At 37.8% G+C, this 22,271-nt stretch overlaps 1 protein-coding gene across 2 annotated transcripts in view; it reads right to left on the bottom strand.

The window, feature by feature from the left end:
• The window catches only part of THSD7B (thrombospondin type 1 domain containing 7B), a 908,985-nt gene that overhangs the window by 17,380 nt on the left and 869,334 nt on the right, over positions 1–22,271 (bottom strand). For both annotated transcript variants that reach the window (XM_054679008.1, XM_009443389.3), the window contains exons 21-25: positions 17,651–17,796; positions 4,615–4,774; positions 3,298–3,471; positions 3,107–3,202; positions 522–604 (exon numbers count right to left, since the gene is read on the bottom strand). In XM_054679008.1, the coding sequence (XP_054534983.1) occupies positions 522–604; positions 3,107–3,202; positions 3,298–3,471; positions 4,615–4,774; positions 17,651–17,796 (659 nt within the window). The remainder of the gene's footprint in view (positions 1–521; positions 605–3,106; positions 3,203–3,297; positions 3,472–4,614; positions 4,775–17,650; positions 17,797–22,271) is intronic.

Below are 22,271 nucleotides of genomic sequence, written 5' to 3'. Positions count from 1 at the left end.
TAGGAGAAAAGGCACAAATAAATTTCTGCTTTGAAAAAAAAAAATACATGCATAACCGCCACCCCATACACATATTTTTTTCAACCATAGTCACATATTCAGTTTATTTAAAATAAACTAAAAATGTACTCACTCAACAGTAATCATAGTGTAATACAATTTGCATAATAACTTTAGCAAATATGAACATTTATAGTATCTTTCAAAATAGTTGAGGCATATAAAAGGTTAAGAAGAGAAGACATAAGTCAACTGAGAATACTTACTGGTAAACAGAGCTAACATAAATTAGGTATTTGAAAGATAGATTTGGCTAAAGACAGAGTTATAGAAAAAGACTGTTAATACATGGGCTTGACGAGAAATTCTTTATAACTGGGATTACTCCTGCAAATGCCTCTAGATGGTATCATGGGCACGTGGAACTGCTGCTTGGGCTGCAGCCGGCAGGAGAACATCTGATTGCATATGTAAAACACAGCAATTAATGCACTTATAGAAGACTCCAGCACATGACTCACCTGTGTACAGTAGGAGAAAGGTTTTCTGCAGGCTGGAATGCACTGCCGAATGGCAGCAGGACGGGCCTGAGGGGAGCAGCCTCCTGCAAAGGAAATTCCACCATCATTTGCAGATTTCTCTATTAGATATTTCTAATTTTTTGGTATTTTTTTTTAACCTGTGCCACCGGCCTCTTTGCAACAGTATTATTATTTTTGAAAAATCTATTTGCCAACATTGTGGTCCAAGCCTATTTTATTGATTACTCTAAAATGAATTGAGATGGGAGGCTCTTCTAACAGAGGCTATTTGCAGTAGAGTTTTTATACTGTTTATTGGCGATGTGATTCTATCATAGGGCTATGCTTGAGCGCAAAGTCTATGTGAGCCAGAATCTGTAGAAGAATTGATAAAATCTAAATTTAAACTCAGGAGCAGAAAACATATCTGCTGGAATACTCCTTCTACATATATACTGCTTCAGCTCCTGAGCACCCAGGTAGGCACTAGGCCGATTTCAACAACCCAGGAAATGCTAAAAGAATGCCATGAATGAATTCATGGGACCATGGTATCAATATGTTGGTAGTATTTTTAAATGTAAATCAACTGGAATACATGCACACAGAGTCACGTATAAACACATTCTTAAGAGCAAGCACCGAAGCTCTAGGAGAGACAATCAAACATCTGACACAGTACTTGTTCCTGCTCCGTACATATTTTTGAATAAATGGATGAGACAATGTATGTCTCTGTAACTGGAAAATCATTTGCATACTAGTCTTACTTTGCTAAATTCAAGATAGTAAAAGAGACATGAGACAAAGCCTAGAGAAAATTTGACAAAGCACCATTTATATAGTACTGGTTGCATTGAAAGGTTCTAGCGTTTGGATAAGTACAATTGTCAACCCATTATAGTTTATAGTTTTGTAGCTAGCAAAAAGCTCTGGGCCTAAGGCAGAGTAGTGAACAGTCAGACCTACATTGTCCCTGGGAATGAAGCAACTAAATTCTCACTGTGACTTGAAAAATAACACAAAGAATCCACACAGAAATTTTTAAAAAGCAAAATTCACAGTCCAGAATTAGCATCTAGGTGTGAAATTGATAATTTCGGTGTTAGTGGCAATAACCACACAGTCCTATTTCTACCAACTGTGTTGGTGCTGGCAGGGGGAGGGTTTCCGTTCTTTCAACCAGGGATCTCCACAGCAGGAGTACTTCAGTGGGAGGAGGGCTCTTGGGAATAGGAAAGAAAATCTTGGAATTTACATAGGTTATAGAATATATTTTTTAATTCTAAGAATTAAATTAAGCTTTAATAATATTTGTCAGATGATACTGATGACCTGAGCTTCTTCATCAGATGATTACATGTTATACACTGTGCCTGAGGAATTCCGTGCAGAGAATTGATAGCAAAGCTCCTACCAGTAGGTTAACTCTCAGTGTATTGCTGAGTATGATGCCTTCTGTGTTCCTGACTAGGGAGACTTAGAGTATATTTAGTTTTAACAACTTACAAAAAGGATAAATAGCTTAAAGTAAATTATTTTGTGGATAAACTTTAAATTAAAAAGAATACCAATAGTGCAAGAGCAAGTAAACAAGAAAAAGGAGGAGCTGACAATACTTCTATTCCTATAGGCATTTCAGCTCTTGCACAAGCTCTCTGTAAACGATAGTACTAAGTAAAAATAATGACAATTTAATTTGCTGACAAGAAAGCATTTAAAAATCTCAAAAATTGGCCGGGCGTGGTGGCTCACGCCTGTAATCCCAGCACTTTGGGAGGCCAAGGCGGGCAGATTATGAGGTCAAGAGATCGAGACCATCCTGGCCAACATGGTGAAACCCCGTCTGTACTAAACACAAAAATTAGCTGGGCGTGGTGGCGTGTGCCTGCAGTCCCAACTACTCGGGAAGCCGAGACAAGAGAATCACTCAAACCAGGGAGGCAGAGGTTGCAGTGAGCCAAAATTGTGTCACTGCACTTCAGCCTGCTAAATGGTATCTGCCATCATGAATGAGGGACCTCTTGCTCAGTCTATATTTAGATATTAAGTAATAATCATGACTCACAAAATATTCAAAAACTAAGCTTCTAGTACATGAATACAAATACCTGTAATTTACGTCATAAAAGCTTTCTGCATCATTAACATACAGAATATTTTAATTTTTAAATTTTGTCTTTATTAACCTCTTTAATTTCAACTTCTGAGTATGTTTTATGTCAGGTGAGTACTGCACACACACATGCTAAGATATGTCCTTTGAAACGTTTTATTGAGAAGGGACATGATTTAAAATTTTACTAGCATCTGTCTTTTTCAGTTTTTATCTCAGATCATGATATTTAAGGACATTTTATTGCATTTCAGCTTATTTCTTTAAGTTGTTTGATATTTTTATAGGTCTTAAAATTGAATTGCTTTCTTTCTAAGATGCAAACGTCTAATGAAAATTTGTAATAAAATTCATCTAAGCTACCTGCCCAAGTCACCCCTTGTTTATAATTTGTAAGCTAATTCTTCTCACAAATAACAACACTCAGGGGTGTCTGTGAAGTGCCCACATGAGTCTTAGGCAGGAATACCTGTGACATTAACGCCATCTGAACGCTGGCACCATACAGTTCGTTCGTTATTGTTCCAAAGACTTGCTTTCCATGTGTAGTGATAACATTTGCCTCCTGTAAGTAAATATGATAATAGCAGTTCTATTACACCTCACTTAGAATAAGCATTGATCAATGAAGGCTAAAGAACTGAAAAGTGCTCTTGGTACCTGTACAAGGGCGTGTTTCTAGAACCTGTTGGGGGCAGCTGTCTTGGTTCTCAAAAGACTGAATTATAAATGTCCTTGATCTAGACTGGCGGCCCACAGTCTCAAAGCTTCTTCCATCAATGCAGGTTAATTCACATGTGCTCCACTCTGACCATTCCGTTAAATGGCAGTCTCCTGGACAGTCATGCAGTACAGGGTGGAGAAAACAGCATGAAAAGTGGCACTGGACAACATTTGCATGGGCAGGGCTCACACAGAGATTTGCAGTGATACATGCAGTTCCTGATACTACACATTCTATATTGATCAATTTTTCAATCAGAATGTACTAAGAATGATGAAGTAATTTATAGTTTAATCTTGTTTAACAAGAAAGTGCCAAAAACTAGATTGTTATTACTTTGCTTCAAATTGTAGTAGTCACATCTAGAAAATATTATGTATCTGCTAGTGTTAATAAAACTTTTAAAAGAGAGATATAAAGATTATGGTAACTCAGTGTTCAAAGATCAGAATAACATCATAAAATGGAAGTTCATAGAAACCATATAAAAGAGAATAAGTAGGTCACTGAAATGAACTATCTTTTGGACCAAAGAATGTTTAATTTAATACCCTAAACATCTTTCTCACTCAAGAAATATAATTTATAATTTATATAAATGTATCTTTATATAAATTATATATAAATTTTTTTGTAATACATATGTGTGTATACATACATACATACACATATGTTATATACTGTATTATAAAAACATATTGTCACTTGAACTTATGCCATACAAACTATGTTGTGTTACTAGGATTAAGATAAACTGATACATTTTATGTAACTAATAAAATTTATATAGAACTTCACATTTATATGGAACTTCACATTTACAGAGTGCTTTCATGAACTCATAGCCTTACTGGTTCCAACCATGCCATCACCCAGAATTCAGCCAACATTTTTTGAATGCTGGCCAATGTGCTAGGTGCTGTTGGATACGGAATTAACATCACAGTTTCTAGATGAAGAAATCATTGCTCACAGGGGCTAGACTACATACCCCAAGTAAAACAATGAAGTGATAGAGACATGATTCTAACTTAGCTCTTAAGTTTCCAAATCCAGTGCCTTTTTTTTTCTTTTGCCTACTTTGGCTCCATCAAAGCAGTAGGTATATACCAAAGTGATAACCACAATTTAAAATGAATTAAAGTTATTTAAAAACTTTAATTTTGATGAGCTAGAGCATCTCTAGGAAAACAGTAGTAAAATAAACAAAAAGATCACCATGGGAGGTGCTCCCAATCACTAGCATTGCATACCTGGGCAAGGCACAGAACACAGCTGCTTCAGGATGCTGTCCTGAAAGGGCATTTCTCCACACAGTGCATCCTCGACACGTCCAGCTGCATGAGATATTGAACCATTGTGGACCATGCAGGAAAGGCTGCGGATCTGAACTCCTTCCCCACAGTCTCCACCCTATGAGAGGAAAGGATACTTTCACAATTACCCAAATAATTCACATCTCAAAGTTTTGGCTCTTGCCACCTCTTGCCTAAGAAGACCATAGTTGCATATTTTGGTAGCTTCCTCCTTTTGTGAGCTATCTCTCAATTGTTGACAATAAAGCATCCCTGAGCAACACTGCCAGAGCTGATAGAGAAGCTGCAGTGGGAATGCATATCATGCCATGGAACCTATGTACTTAGAATATGACAATTCATTTTGGAACTCAGCCAAGATTGACTAAAAAAGAAAACAATACATAATTTGTCTAGTTGTATGTGATAAAATGACCTAATCTGTAATCACCAATGAGAACATATAAAGTTACAGGGCATACATTTCTTTAATTTTACCTGTTTTTCTTTTTTATAGAATTCAGTACTTTTTTCTATGGATTAGGTTGAGGTTTCTAATAAAACACGGTTTTTCTCTGTTGCCACAAGAATTTGTTTTCACAGCATGCCTTCTATGCTGAATAATGTTCTTTGAAGACATGTCATACCCATCTCACTTAGATATTCAAGGCAATTAGAAAAATTTTGTACAGTGTCTCACAGAAACAGAAGCTTAGAATTGGATAGCTCCTGGTGGTAAACTGGCCCAACGATCTGCCTGATAAAAGGTTTCCTACTATAAAATTTTTGGCAGAGAAGACTTCAGCTCCAAAATGTCAGCATAGAAGCAAGCTGGCTTCACCCTTCCTCCAGCCCCCCACAGAAAACCAAAAACAAATATTCAATGCTGAGACTATCATCAGCCATATCTCAGAGCTCGAATATGAGGATAAGACAGTTCCTGGTGCCACAGAGAAGTGAAAAAACTCAGTGAGTGGTAAGGGAATCAGACTTCCATATCTGCAATAGCCCTCCCCGGAATCTGCCCAGAACCAAGTGCACAGAAATTTTCCCCTTTACTCATGGTTTCTGTCCTGCAAAATGTGAGATTGAGGTAGATAACCAGCTTCCCCACCATCTTCAGTATCCTGGTAGGAGGCCTGTCCCTGCCTCAACCCACCGGAAGCATGGGAAGTGCCTGAAGAAAGAAACATCCCTAAGGACATCCAGAGACAAAGTGGGGAGGGATGACTACTATCCTCCAGCTCTGAAAACTCTGTTCTGTAATTCATCCAAAGGAGATACGAAGTCAAAGTGGCTGTTCAGCAGTACCACGCTGTAGGAGGTTGGTTTCACAGATCCCCTAGGCATGAACACCTACCTAGCCTTCTCACACTATTGAGATATCCCCTTGGGGACCTCCCCTATTCATGATAGGCAGCACACTAATTGTTTACTGAAGCAAAGCAAACCTAGGCTCAAGATGCTATATAGTGCTAAAAAGAAGGCCAGAACTTAGCAGTAGAAAAAAAGAAAGAAAACCAACAGTTAAATTACAAAGAATTACTAAAAAATAATATCCAATAAAAACCAAAACAAGCCACACTGACAAACCTGGAATTAATAGCTAAGCCTTCCACATAAAGACAGAGAGGTACGTCCATTAAAAAAACAAGGGAAACAGGGAAGCAGGACCACCCCAGATGAATAAAGAAAGGAACCAGTGCGTGATCCTAACAACATGGATATGTGAGCTCTCTGAGCTAGAATTCAAAATAACAATTTCTAGAATACTCTATGATCTCCAAGATAACACAGAAAATCTATTCAGAAATTTATCAGAGAAATTAAACAGTTTGAAATAATAATTTTAAAAAATAGAAATATTGAAACAACTACATTTGCTGAACTGAAAAATTCATTAGAGGCTCTCAAAAGGGGAATGGATCAAGCAGAGAAAAGAATTAGGGAGATCAAAGACAGGTTATCTGAAAATACACAGTCAGAGGAGAAAAAGAATGAAAGGGAATGAAGACTGCCTACAAGATACAGAAAATTACCCCAAAAGACCATATCTAGGATTTATTGGTGCTCAAAAGGTAGTTGAGCAAGAGCAAAGCGTAGAAAACATATTCAAATAAAAAACAACAGAAAACTTTCCAAAACTTGGGAATGATATAAACATCTAGGTACTGCAAGGTCAGAGAACACCAAACAGATATGACCCAAATAAGACTATCATAAGGCGCATAATAATCAAACTTTCCAAGGTGAAGGAGAAAAACAGGACCTTAAAAACCTTAAGACAGAATAAGCAAACAACATATAAAGGAGCTCCCACTTATCTGGCAACAGATCTTTCAATGGAAATCATACAGGGTAGGAGGGAGTGGGACATTTTCAAAGTTCTGAAAGAAAAAAAATCCACTGCCCAAGCTTACTGTATCCAGCAAAGTTATCCTCCAGATATAAATGCAGGATAAAGTCCTTTACAGACAAACAAAAGCTGAGAGAATTCACCACCACCAGACTTCTCTTATGAGAAATGCTAAAGGGGGTTCTTCAGTTTGAAAGAACAAAACACAAATGTGCAAAATGAAATCACAGGAAAAATTAAGCACATGGACAAACATGGAATATCCTAATACTTTAATTGTGGTGTGCAGTTCACTCATAACTGAATTTGAAGCCCCAAATAAACATCTATCAAAAATAATAACGGCTACAGCAACCTAAGAATGATAATATAAAAAATATATCAATTGAGAAAAATGAAAGTCAAAATGTCGGGGGCAAAGTGAAAGTGTAAATTTTTTTGTTTGTTTCTATTATTTTCTTTGCGATCTAAGTGAACTTGTCATCTCTTCAGAATAACTTGTCATACAGGATATTTTTGTAAGCTTCGTGGTAACCATAATGCAAAAACCTATAATAGGTTTACCAGAAGTAAAACACAACAAATTAAAACATACTACCAGAGAAAATAACTTCACCACAAAGGAAGAGGGGAAAAAACTAAAAGAGGAGTTACAAAACAATTAGAAAACAAGCAACAAAATGGCAGTAGCAAGTTCCTATCAATAACACTGAGTGTAAATAGACTCAATTTTCCATTTAAAAGACATAGAGTGTCTGAATGGATAAAGGAACAAGTCCCAAGTATATACTGTCTACAAGAAACTCACCTTACCTATAAAGACACATATAGTGAAAGACATTGAAAGTGAAAGAATAAAAAAAGATATTCCATGCAACTGGAAACCAAAAAGAGAAGGAGCAGCTGTATTTGTATCAGCTAAAATAGTCTACAAATCAGAGACTGTAAAAATAGACAAAGAAGGTCACTATATAATGATAAAGGTGTCAATTCAGCAAGAGGATATAGCAACTGTAATTGTTGATAGATCCAACACTGGACTTCCCAAGTATATAAAGAAAACATTAATAGATTTAAAGGGAGAGAGAGAGAAAGAGAGATCTCAATACAATAATAGTAGAAAATTTCAACACTCCACTCTCAGTAATTGACAGGACAGGCACATAATCAACAAAGAAACACTAGAGTTAAACTACATTATACCAAATAGGTCTAACAGATATTTATAGAATATTTCACCCAATTGTTGTAGAATATACATTCTTTTCATCAGCACATAGGACATTCTTCAGAATAAACCATATCTTCGGCCACAAAGCAAGTTTCAACAAATCCAAAAAAGTAGAAATCATATCAAGTATGTTTTCTGATCACAAGGGAATGCTGCTAGAAATAAATAACAAGAGGAACCTTAAAAACTACACAAATACATGGAAATTAAACAACATGCTCCTGAATAACCAACGAATAAATTAAAAAATTAAGAAAATGTAAAAATTTCTTAAAACAATGAAAATGGAGATATAACAAACCAAAATCTATGAGATACAGCAAAAGCAGTATTAAGAGGGAAGTTTACAGCAATAAATGTCTACATTGAAAAAGTAGAAAGAATTCAAATAAACAATTTAATGATGTACTTCAAGGTACTAGAAATGCAAGAACAAACCAAACCTCATATTAGTAGAAAGACAAAATCATATACATCAGAGTAGCCATAAGTCAAAGTGGTCTCACCATACAGAAGATCAAATGATCAAATCTTTGTTTTTTTTAAAAAAATAAACAAAACTGACAAACTTTTAGCTAGACTAAGAAAAAAGAAAGAAGATCCAAATAAATATCAGAACCCCAAAAGGAGACATAAACACTGAGATCACAGAAATACAAATAATAATTACAGTATATTATGAGCAACCAAATGCCAACAATTTGAAAAACTTAGACTAAATTGATAAATTCCTGGACATACACAACCTATCAAGATTGAACCATGAAGAAATAGAAAATGGCAACAAACGAGTAACAAGTAAGAAAACTGAAGCTGTACTTAAAAGTCTCCCATGAAAAAAAAACCCAGCCTCTGATGGCTTCATTAATGAATTCTACCAAACATTTAACGTAGAACTAATACCAATTCTACTCAAATTATTTAAATAAAATTGAAGAGGAGGGAATACTTCATAATTTATTCCATGAAGCCAGCTTTCCCTGATCCAAGACCAGAAACGGGCATAGCAAAAGTAGAAAACTATAGGCCAGTATCACTGGTGAAAATAAATGTAAAAATCCTGAACAAAATATTAGCAAACCAAATTCAACAATGCATTAAAAAGATCATTCACCATGATCAGGTGGGATTCATTTCAGGAATGTAAGGATGGTACACCCTGTGCAGGAATAACATGCAACATTATCAGAAGCAAGAACAAAAACCATACGATCATTTCAATAGATGCTGAAGAGCATTTGACAAAATTCAATATCCCTTTATGATAGAAACTCTTGACAAATTAGATACAGAAGGAAAAAGAACTCAAAATAGTAAAGATTTCATATGACAGACTCACAGCTAACATTGTATTGAATGGAGAAAAATGGAAAGCGTTTGCTCTAAGATCTGGAAAAAGACAAGGATGCCTACTTTTACCACTTTTGTTCAACATAATACTGGAAGTCTTCGCCATAGCAGTTAGTCAAGAGAAGGAAATAAAGGACATCTAAGTTGGAAAAGAAGACGTCAAATTAGCCTTGTTTGCAGATGATATGATCTTATACTTACAAAAACCTAAAGACTCTACCAAAAAACTCTTGTAACTGATAAAAGAATTAAGTAAAGCTGCAAGATACAAAATCAACATACAGAAATCAGTAGCATTTATATACACCAACAGTGAACAATCTGAAAAATAAATCAAGAATGCAATCTCATTTGCAATAGCTATAAAGGATATAAAACACCTGCAAATCAATTTAACCAAAAAAAGTGAAAGAGCTATACAAGGAAAAGCGTAAAATGCTAAAGAAAGTAATTGAAGATGATATATGAAAATGGAAAGATATTCTATGCACATGGATTGGAAGAACTAGTATTAAAATGATGATACTTCCCAAAGCAATTTACAGATTTAGTGCAATCCCCATCAAAATACCAAAGACATTCTTCACATACATAGAAAAACATCGTAAAATGTATATGGAACTCAAAATATCAATGCAGTGGCATAATCAGGGCTCACTAAAGCCTCGACCTCTCAGACTCAAGCCATCTTCCCACATTAGCCCCCCGAGTATCTGGGATGAGAGGCATCCACCACCACACCTGCCTAATTTTTTTTTTTTAATTTTAGTAGAGATTAGGTCTCACTATGTTACCCAAGCTGGTCTCAAACTCCTGAGGGCAAGGGATTCTCCCACCTCAGCCTCCCCAAGTGCTGGGGTTACAGGCGTGAGCCACTGTGTCCAGCTGAAACTCAAAATATCTTGAATAGCCAAAGCAATCCTGAGCAAAAAGAACAATGCTGAAAGCATCACAATACTTGACTTCAAAATACACTACAAACCTGTAGTAGGCAAATCAGCATGGCACTTGCATAAAAACAGATACTTAGACAAATGAAACAAAATAAAAAACTCAGACTTATATGCATGATAAAAACCCCAGATTTATATCCAGGTTTATATTCATGCATTTATAGACAACTCATTTTTGACAAAGGTGCCAAGAACATGCAGTGGGGAAAGGATAGTCTCTTCAATAAATATTACCAGGAAAACTGGATAAGCATATGCAGAAAAATAAAACTAGTCCTCTATCTTTCAAAATACACGAAAATCAAATCAAAATGTATTAAAGTCTTAAACCTAAGAACCGAAACTTTGAAACTACTAGAAGAAAAGAACTTTGGGAATATGCTCCAGGATATTGGTCTGGGAAAAGATTTTTTTTCTTTCGTGTCAGATATCAAAGCACAGGCAATCAAAGCAAAAATAGACAAATGGGAGTACAACAGGCTAAAAAGCTTCTGCATAGCAAACAATCAACAAAGTGAAGAGAAAACCAACAGAATGGGAGAAAATGTTTGCAAACTACCCATGTGACAAGGACTTAATAACCAGAATAAATAAATAGTTCAAAGAACTCAACAGCAAAAAAAAAAACCCCAAATAATCCAATTTAAAAATGGGCAAAAGACCTGAGTAGACATTTCTCAAAAGAAGACATGCAAATAGCCAACTGCCATATGAAAAAAAAAAAGTTCAACATTAGTACTTATCAGAAAAATGTAAATCAAAAGCATAATGAGATATCATCTTACCCCAGCTAAAATGGCTATTATAAAAAAGACAGGTAATAATAGATGCTGGTGAGGATGTGGACAAAGGGGAACCCTTGAACACTGTTGGTGGGAATTTAAATAAGTACAGCCATTATGGAAAACTGTATGGAGGTTCCTCAAAAAACTAAAAATGGAGGTACCATATACAGAAATTCTACTACTGAATACACACGCACACATACACACACACATTTATATACTCAAGAGAAGGGAAAGAGGTCAATAAATTGAAGAGACAACTGCACTGCCTGTTTATTGCAGCACAATTCACAATAGTCAAACTATGGAATCAACCTAAGTGCACATCAATGGATGAATGGATAAAGAACACGTGGTATAATGTATACAAATGGACTATTACTCAACCATAAGGAAGAATAAAATCCTGTCATTTGCAGAAACATAAATGGAACTGGAGCTCATTAAGTGAAATAAGCCAAACAGAAAGACAAATATCATATGTTCTCACTCATATGTGGAAGCTAAAAAGGTGGATCTCACAAAGATAGAGAGTTAAGATTGGTAGTTACCAGAGGCAAGGAACGCTAGGGGTGAGCGGGGGGATGAAGACAGGTTGATGAATGGGTACAAATATATAGTTTGATAAAAGAAATAAGACCCAGTATTTGATAGATCAGTAGGGTGACTATAGCTTACAATAATCTACTATATATTTCAAAATGGCCAGAAGAGAATAATTTGAGTTGTTCTAGCATAAAGGAAAATATATAAGGCAATGGATATCCCAATTACACTGACTTGATATTTACGAATTATATGAATATACTAAGTTATCACATATACCCAAAAAATATATACATCTATTATGAATCAAAAATATAGTTCTAAAATAAAAAATAAAATTTTGTCAGGCACTCATGAGATGAGTATCTTCGATTTTAGTCAGGTGTTCACACTTCAAAGAAGTCTGTTAGATATTTGGATAACTTCAGTTGATAGCTCTGTTTTCATGTAGATATTCTAGAAAACAGAGTCCAAGGCAAAACTTTTACACTAAGAAGCAATCCCAGTATGGCTAGAGTAGAGGTAAAATATAACTGAAGCAGGAAAGGAGGGGACGCTAACATGAGATAGTGTGTTACCAAGCTGGCCTCAGCTTCACAAACAGGCACAGCTGGTTTCTTGGCTACTCACATCATCTTCCAGACAGGTCATGGGGTATCACCATGTCTCAGTACCATTCATGAAGAGCAGGGAGGAGAGGAAAGAAAGGAGAGGCACTTAAATGTCAACAACTCCTAGGATCCAGTTCTTATTGATCAATGGTCATTTTAGGAAGTCTTAATTCCTCTGTACTTCCAAGTTGTGTTACTCAGCTTCCACTAAGTCCAGAAGTTGGTGGAAGAGCTAGAGGCTTTGTGACTATTGCTGCTGCTACGGATGCTAAGACAAAGAAGAAAAGTGAAGGTGGGAGCAAGAGACAAAACAAGAGGGAGAATAAGAGAAGTTGAGAGAGTGGGGGCGGGGGGGTTGGGGAGAGAGAGAGAGAAAGAGACAGAGAGAGATCGGAGTAGGGACTCAGGCCTTCAAACTTCCCAGTCTTTTTGCACCTCTGTTGCTGCAGTCAGGTATGCTACATGCTACAATCCATTATTAGATGACAGTCTGACAACTATGCACTTGAAAACTGAGTGTCTCCTCCTTCTTATCCCTCTTTCCCTGCAGGACTCCCAAACTGCATTGTCTAGATTTTAGAGCTGCTATAGCCCTTGCAGAGGCAGGAGTAAAGTAGGACAAGGTGGCCCGCTAAAGCAGTCATGACAGCATTCCAGGACATGGAGCAAGTGATCCCTGGGCTTATGGGTCAGCTGGGCATCAGACATGCCAGGGTACAGTGACAGCAGCTGTTGGGCATCAAGGGAAGGTCACGGATAAGCTGCTGGAGGGTGCAGGATGGTATAGAATGGCTGCTCATAAAGCTTCTTAACATAGAGAAGTTGTGACCCAAAGACATACTGGCACAAAAGAAAAAGGGCAACTTGGAGGACATGAAGTTGTAGCAACTTTAAATCTAAAGAATCTGAGCAGTCACAAACATTAGGGACACTCTACCCTCTTTTAAAGAAGTGTTAAGAGGAATTATGATTTATTTATCTAAGATAGTCTCTTAGTCTGTTCATGTTGCTATAATAAAATACCTTAGATTGGGTAATTTATAAACAATGGAAATGTATTGCTCATGGTTCTGGAAGCTGCAAAATCCTAGATCAAGGTGCCAGTGAAGTGTTTATTATTATTATTATTATTATTATTATTGAGATGGAGTGTCACTTTGTTACCTAAGCTGGAGTGCAGTGGGGCGATCTCAGCTCACTGCAACCTCTGCCTCCCAGGTTCAAGTGATTCTCCTGCCTCAGCCTCCCGAGTAGCTCAGATTACAGGCACGTGCCACCACACTCAGCTATTTTTTTTTTTTTTTTTTTTGTATTTGTAGTAGAGATGGGGTTTCATCATGTTGTTCAGGCTGGTCTCAAACTTCTGACCTCAAGTGATTCACCCTCCTCGGCCTCCCAAAGTTCTGGGATAACAGGTGTGAGCCACCACGCCCCACCTGAAGTGTTTAAATGAGAGCCAGGTCCTCACAGATGGTGACTTCTGGGTGTCCTCAAATGGTACAAGGGAAGAAGAAGCTCCTTCAGGCCTCTTTTATAAGGACATTAATACCATTCATGAGGGTGGAGCCCTCGTGCCCTTATCACCTTCCAATAACTCCACTTCTGAATTCCATCACATTGGGGGTTATGCTTCAACATGTGAGTTTGGAGGAGGAGGCACAAACATTCAGCCCACAGCACACAGTCATTCCCACATTTGTTTTATCAGTATTTCATAATTGCTTGAATAATTTCTATGCCTGTTATGAAACTGTCCCAAAAAAGCACCATAATTTTAAATCTAAATGCATTTTTTGGAGATAAGTGGAAGTTCAAAATCAATTCATAGTAGATTTATTCAAAGCAAATATTCCAGTAAATGTTTATTTCCTAGAGTGAAAAACAATAGGTATAAATTACTCCAGGGAAGGGAGGGCTCACTTATAACTTATTATTCCATATGATAGATTCATTGCAGAATTGTCTAGGTGTATGTTTTACTGTGGAGTATTAGACTTTGCGTACCTGGAAAGAAGAGTTTAAAGATACTGTAACATACATGAAATTTGAAAGTTTTGAAAGCACTGATACATGGACCCTTAGGTAAAATATGCAGTTTATTAAAGTGGTTTTTTTTTTTTTTACACACCATGAGACAGAGTGTGAAGAAATAACAGGAAACAAACTTATGCTGCAGATCACTTTAAAAACTAAGACAAATAACAGTGTGCTCCTAGTATGTATCTTGGGATCAGTCCATACTCAACCTTAATCGCTTATACCTTTGACAACAACAGCCACAATGTAAAGAGAAATCAGCATCAGATTAATAATTTCTGTCATAAAGCAAACATTCACTCATCCACAGTCAAGAGATTTTACACACTAGGGCCTGAAAATAGACCCAGGTTTCTAAGAGAAAGACTGGAAATGGCACAGGTTCTCTCGTTAACTCTCCATTGCCTAGAGCATTAATAGAGGTTTAGTGTACAATGAATTGGTATTACTACCTAATGTGAATAGGCAGATGGTGTTTATAATCATAATCATAGTTTTAATAAAAATTATAATACTAACTATAACTATTGAGCTCTTAACTTATGTCTATTACTATGCAAAGTACTTTAACTTATCTACTTCCTGCCCACATAACAAGCGAAATAGGTACTACTGCTACCCCCACTATATAAAAAAGAAAACAGATGTTTGGAGAGTTTATAGACTTGGCCAGAAATGCAGAGCTAAAAATTGGCAGAACCATGACCAAAATTAGGGCTGCTAGACTCCAGAATCTGAGCTCCTCAAGCAGATTTATGAGCATATGTGTGTATATGTGTTAGCAGCTGAGAAACTTGGGAAGAGTTAGGAAATGCTAAAAAAGAAAGTGATGCCTGAGGATAAATACTTCCTTTTTCACATAAGACACTGGCAGAATTGGCACACCCACTGTGCCCCACGCGAGCTTTTATTATGGGTTGATACTTGTGAAGGCAAGCAGCCACCTAAATATCATCACCACCCTCATTGAATGAGATCCCAACTTGTGTTTGGCAGGCAAGGACATGCTAGGACAAGAGGAAGCACAAATGCAGCGGTAGAAAGATGTTTTTCCTTTGTGCAAAAAGGCCCACATTCATTTTGATCAGTAATTTAAAAAATCCAGCTTATATATACGTTTAAGTATAGTAAATTTTTAAAGAAGATATAGTGTTACCTATCTCACAAAGAGTTAACAATCAGGCTGCAGGAAAAGTAGGAATGTAGCTGGAAGTCAGGAAAAACTCAACTTAGATACTGTCATGATTCCCTTTCTCTTGCACCTCTGCTTTACTTTACGTCATTTTCGGTGGGCTTTTTGCTTCTGAGTGACTGACTTCATCTATAAGGTAGAAAAATGTGGCAGTGAAGAGCTTCTGATTACAGTATCTTGGAATGAGATCAATTTCATTTTAAATTATTGGGGAAGAATGCTGATCGGCACTGTTTGGGTAAGTGCCCACCCTAGAATAATTAACTATAGACTTGTTTATTGAAGCTTTTGCATAGATTAAGTCTAGCTCCAGAGTTTCTTCCCAACTAGAAGTGTCAGCGAACGGGACTCACTCTATCTAGAAATCTGGGGCAACTCTGAAGTTTCTGGAAGCAAAAACCAATCACCTACTCTGGTGGATCTCCAGAAGCCTTGTCAGGGCTTTCAAGACTAGGTATTTCCAATAGATGCTATAACCCTCCACCCATCACCAGCACCACTACAGAGAATGACCACCACCCATCACTCTTGCCCTTATTGTTTCTGTAAAAGCTCAACATTTGACAGCAAAACATAGCATTTGGCATTTTCCTATAATATTCCTATAGAACAAGTTGGTAGACTTGCCTATCAAAGATATAGATTCCTGATACCTGAGAAGATAAAAGAGAAAGTACCCAAAACAGGTAAGGTACAGTAGTAGTTGTATTTTTGGTAAAACTTGGAGTGTGGACATTGTCAGTTCTCTGTCCCTCTGTCTCTCCCTCCCTCCCATCCTTTGTCCTCTCTTTTCTTCCTAACATTCAACTTTCCTCTCCCTTCCCCGGAAATGGCTTTCTAAATTCTTTGAGCTTATTTTCTCTATTCTGTCAAAGCAGTCCCAATGATAAGGAGCAATATTCCTTCAATTTTTGTAAGTGAGTCCAAACAACATTTAAATATTGCTGAATACTTAGGAAAGGATTTACACTAGTAGACAAAGTATTAATATTTAAAGCTATTAAGTTACTTCTGAATTGGTTAATTAGCATGGTTACCTTATTTTCTCTAAAAATGAGACTGAACAAATGTACCACGCATTTTTGTTCCTCTGGGACCTATTAAAATACATAGGCATTTAACTTTTGCAAGATAATAATGGTGCCTGACAATGTCATCCTGACAGGAACACCTAACATCTCTATGAGAATACTCTGCAGATTTCTTAATGCATAATCAAAATTATTGTTACCTAATTAAAGTATGCTTTGGAACATGAACTAAGGATAAACTACTAGGATAAGAAAATAGGGAAAAGCAATGTGCTATTTCTTAAGCAAGAAGCCAGAGAGAAAATGCAGTAGAGGATCTTTGCTGATCCAGCAAAAGCTCTTGGTACGGGATATACTAGGATGTTGTTAGGCATTTATCTGTAAGGCCAATAAAAAAGTAATCATTGAGGAAAATGTAGTAACCATGGTTCATGTAATAATGTTAAAATATAACTTCATACACTTTTGGTTTTCTGCTCATATGCAAGATTTTGTCTAACCCTAAAAGTGCTTCTTTAAGAAATCTAAATTTCTTAAACAATCTAAAGCAAGCTATGCATTTTCACAGCATCAGGATTTTCGCCTAATTAAATAATCCTTTGATATTCCCAACAAGCCAATAAAATAACAGAATTCTTAAGGATGCCAAGGAGATTGAAGGATCTGTGACCTGTCCTATTATAATCAGTGCTTAATGAATGGCTGTTTATTACCCTAGCAATATCACTCTGCATGAGGTTAAGCCATTTGGTTGTATTTTTCCATGTTCTGCATTGCATTAAAAATACATTGTGCCAGACCCCTGGTGCTGTGAAATTTATTCCATCAGCGCATAGGTTTGACCAGACAAGTGCTTCGAATATACTGATGAATATTTCTCTAACTGTCATTACATGACCTACCTCCAATTTACATGCAGACCAGTTGCCAAGGACCCAGCTGTAGCAGGGGGTCACTGGGCAGGTTTTCTGCTGGGTAAGCTCTGTGGGGCATGGCCGTCCTTCTCCTTGGGTTGGCATAATGATAAATCGAGTCCGGCTCATTCGACCTAAAATGATAAGGGAGGTGTCAGCTTTTCAGTTAGTTTGGCTTGGAAAGGGACCTGAAGAACAGAATGTTGCCTTATACACGTAAGTCTTCATTTTAATAGACTGAACTCTGTCCTATCCCACTTTTAGTTTTTCTGTCATTTTCATTTAGAGTTCCACAGAGACACAGGCTATCTAGGTTTTCACAATGCTTAAAGGATCTGAAATTCTGTCTTCTACTTCTTTTAGTCTTCAAAGTACAAACTTTCTATTGTTGCCAAGTGGACTGATCTTGTAAACATTGGTAGACTGTCAATTCATTTAATAAATATTTATTTATTAAGCTCTAGCATGATCAAGGCACCCTGTAGTGTGCTATGGACAGTAGTAAAATTGCCAGATGTATCCTCTACCGTCAAAGACCTCATATTTTAAGCCAGGATTACAAATATTAAACCAAAATAGTGAGCATTGCCTCTTCTGTGAGGCAATGAGCATGAGCATAATAAACACGAGCAAGTAAGGTAAAAATCACACATCATCCAAATTATCCTAAAAAATTCCCTAGGAAGGTGCTACCCCAAGGTCCCAATAGTGTCTTTTAATTAATTCAAAACAGATAATTTTTTTCAGAGGTTTAGAACCAATTTCTTTCTTCACCAAGCACAAGATAAAGTTGTTGGCTTGTATGAAGCAACCAAGATGTTTAAAAAACATATGTTCAAATACTAGTCTCCTGTTCTGCAATGAAAGACAATTGATTAGTAAAAATCACTCAGAAAAGAGCAGTGCTCCCATGTCATCTTCTGCCCCCTCCTAGGCATTAGGTCATCAGCTCATCAAGTGGAATAGTGATGGAATAACCTACATTATTTGTTTGTGCTTCTCTCTTTCTCTTGTACTCTTTCACTCTCACTCTCTCTTTCCTACTCTTGTTCTTTCTGATGAAGAACTCAGCACATATAATTTAATTACTATTAGTTATTTGTGAATATGATGGACTTCCAGTGTTGTTATAAAGTTAATTATGTAATTGTATTTGTGATAAATGTTAAAAGAAAAACAGGGTTCTGTGGAAGCATGCATTAGAATGGCAGCCCATTCTGAGAAGGAATCAGAGATCACTGCCATGAGCAGTGGAACTTTAAGCAGAAATCTGAAAAGATGTAAGTCAGACATGATGTGGAGAGAGAGTACGCCACACAGAGGAGGGAGCACGTGAAGAGATGGTGAGGTGCAAAGGATCATATATCTGAGGACCTGACAGAAGCCAGTGCAGCTGGAGCAGAGAGTATTAGTGAGAAGGGCTTGAGAAAATGTTGTTAAAGCTATTAAAAGCAGAGTCTTCTAGTTGATGTCAAAGATTCTACATTTATATCCTAAGAGAAATGGAAAGCTAGTGAGGACTTCGCTTCTAGATAGAATTTACTTGAAAACCCTGGATAGAAACAATTACAGATACCTTCAAGTTTAGTGATAAGTAAGGGTGACTCACTTTCAAAGAACTAGACCTCTTACTGTCCACCAGAATATTATCATAGATTTGGTGGTAAACTAACTCTCTGAGAGTATCCTTGAAGAAAACTAGGGTGTCCTAATCACTGGCTTCTAAATTTCTTAAGGTTTATACTTCTGTGCCTAACATGGTACTTCACAGACATTAAGTAAGTAGACTATATGTTTAATTTATATTTTCATAAATTATTGATGTGATACTATGTTATATGCAAATGTGTGATATAATAATATCAATACATTGATTGAGCTAGTACCATGTGTTGGGCAATATTTTCAACACTTCATATGCATGGATTCATTTAATAGTGATAACAACCCAAGAGGAAAATTCTACTGTTTTCTCATATTATAGATGACGAAACTAAGGCTCAGAGAATTTAAGTCCCTTGTTTGGGTTTAAAAAAACAAACAAACAAAGTAGGTTGCAGAACAGGATTCAAAGCAGTTTTACTCTAGTAGCTGCTTCATTAATTATGCTGCTGGGTAGACATGAGCAAGACAGCAAAGATAGCTACCTATTTAAGTCTTTTATAGGAGATATACAAGGAATTTTAGATGGTGGTTGTATTAATTCATTTTCATGCTGCTGATAAAGACACACCCAAGACTGAGAAGAAATAGAAGTTTAATTAGACTTACAGTTCCACATGGCTGGGGAGGCCTCAGAACCATGATGGGAGGTGAAAGGCACTTCTTACATGGTGGTGGTAAGAGAAAAATGAGGAAGAAGCAAAAGCAGAAACCCCTGATAAACCCATCAGATCTCATGAGACTTATTCACTATCACAAGAATAGCACGGGAAAGACCGGCCCCCATGATTCAGTTACCTCCCCCTGGGTCCCTCCCACAACAGGTGGGAATTCTGGAGATACAATTCAAGTTGAGATTTGGGTGGGGACACAGCCAAACCATATCATTCTGCCCCTGGCCCTTCCAAATCTCATGTCCTCACATTTCAAAACCAATAATGGCTCCCCAACAGTTCCCCAAAGTCTTAACTCATTTCAGCATTAACCCAAAAGCCCACAGTCCAAAGTCTCATCTGAGACAAGGCAAGTCCCTTCTGCTTATGAGCCTGTAAAATCAAAAGCAAGCTAGTTACTTCCTAGATATAATACATACCGGCACAGGTATTGGAAAAATACAGCCATTCCAAATGGGAGAACTTGGCAAAAATAAAGGGGTTATGCGGCCCAGGCAAGTCCGAAATCCAGTGGGGCAGTCAAATTTTAAAGCTCCAAAATGATCTCCTATGACTCCAGGTCTCACTTTCAGGTCACACTGACGCAAAAGGTGGGTTGCCATGGTCTGGGGCAGCTCCATCCCTGTGGCTTTGCAGGGCACAGCCTCCCTCTTGCCTGCTTTCATGGGCTGGCGTTGAGTGTCTGCAGGTTTTCCAGGCACACGGTGCAAGCTGTCAGTGGGTCTACCATTCACGAGGATGTAGAACAATGGCCCTCTTCTCACAGCTCCACTAGGCAGCACCCCACTAGGGACTCTGTGTGGGGGCTCCGACCCCATATTTCCCTTCTGCACTGCCCTAGAGGGGGTTTTCCATGAGGGCCCTGCCCCTGCAGCAAACTTTTGCCTGGGCACGCAGGCGTTTCCATACATCTTCTGAAATACAGGCAGAGGTTCCCAAACCTCAATTCTTGACTTCTTGGCACCCTCAGGCTCAACACCACATGGAAGCTGCCAAGGCTTGGGGCTTCCACTCTCTGAAGCCACAGCCCGAGCTTTATGTTGGCCCCTTTCAGCCACAGCTGGAGCAGCTGGGACACAGGGCACCAAGTCCCGAGGCCCACAAAACCACTTTTCCTGCTGGGCCTCCAGGCTGTGATGGGAGGGCCTGCTGTGAAGTTCTCTGACATGCCCTGGAGACATTTTCCCCTTGGTCTTGGGGATTAACATTAGAGTCCTTGCTACTTATGCAAATTTCTGCAGCTGGCTTGAATTTCTCCTCAAAAAAAAAAAAAATGGCTTTTTCTTTTATACTGCATCGTCAGGCTGCAAATTTTTCTTAACTTTTATGCTCTGTTTCTCTTCTAAAATGGAACGCTTTTAACAGCACCCAAGTCACATCTTGAATGCTTTGCTGCTTAGAAATTTCTTCCACCAGGTACCCTAAATTATCTCTCTCAAGTTCGAAGTTTCACAAATCTCTAGGGCAGGGGCAAAATGCCACCAGTCTCTTTGCTAAAACATAACAAGAGTCACCTTTCCTCCAGTTCCCAACAAGTTCCTCATCTCCATCTGAGACCACCTCAGCCCGAACTTTATTGTTCATATCACTATCAGCATTTTTGTCGAAGCCATTCAACAAATCTCTAGGAGGTTCAACACTTTCCCACATTTTCTTGTCTTCTTCTGAGCCCTCTGCCTGTTACCTAGTTCCAAAGTCGCTTCCACATTTTCAGGTATCTTTTCAGCAGTGCCCCAATGTACTGTTATCAATTTACTCTATTAATCTGTTTTCACACTGCGGATAAAGACATATCCAAGACTGGGAAGAAAACGAGGTTTAAATGGACTTACAGTTCCACATGGCTGGGGAGGCCTCAGAATCATGGTGGGAGGTGAAAGGCACTTCTTACATGGAGGTAACAAGAGAAAAATGAGGACGAAGCAAAAGCGGAAACCCCTGATAAACCCATCATATCTCATGAGACTTATTCACTATCATAAGAATAGCACAGGAAAGACCGGCACCCATGATTCAGTTACCTCACCCTGGGTCCCTCCTACAACACGTGGGAATTCTGGGAGATACAATTCACGTTTGAGATTTGGTTGGGGACACAGCCAAACCATATCAGCGGTAAAATTTCTTTCAGTGATAATATAGGCAAGGGCTTATTCTGCAACCCTGGGCACAGAGCTCTTGCATGGAGTGTATACGTTTAGACAGATGTTCTTCCCAGCATCACTCAAATCATACAGGTCAGATATCATTCACATCAAATGTTGTCCCTGCCA

This window comes from Pan troglodytes, chromosome 13 (assembly GCF_028858775.2).
Source record: "Pan troglodytes isolate AG18354 chromosome 13, NHGRI_mPanTro3-v2.0_pri, whole genome shotgun sequence".
Lineage (NCBI taxonomy): Eukaryota > Metazoa > Chordata > Mammalia > Primates > Hominidae > Pan > Pan troglodytes.
This window is presented reverse-complemented; position numbering and strand designations above follow the sequence as displayed.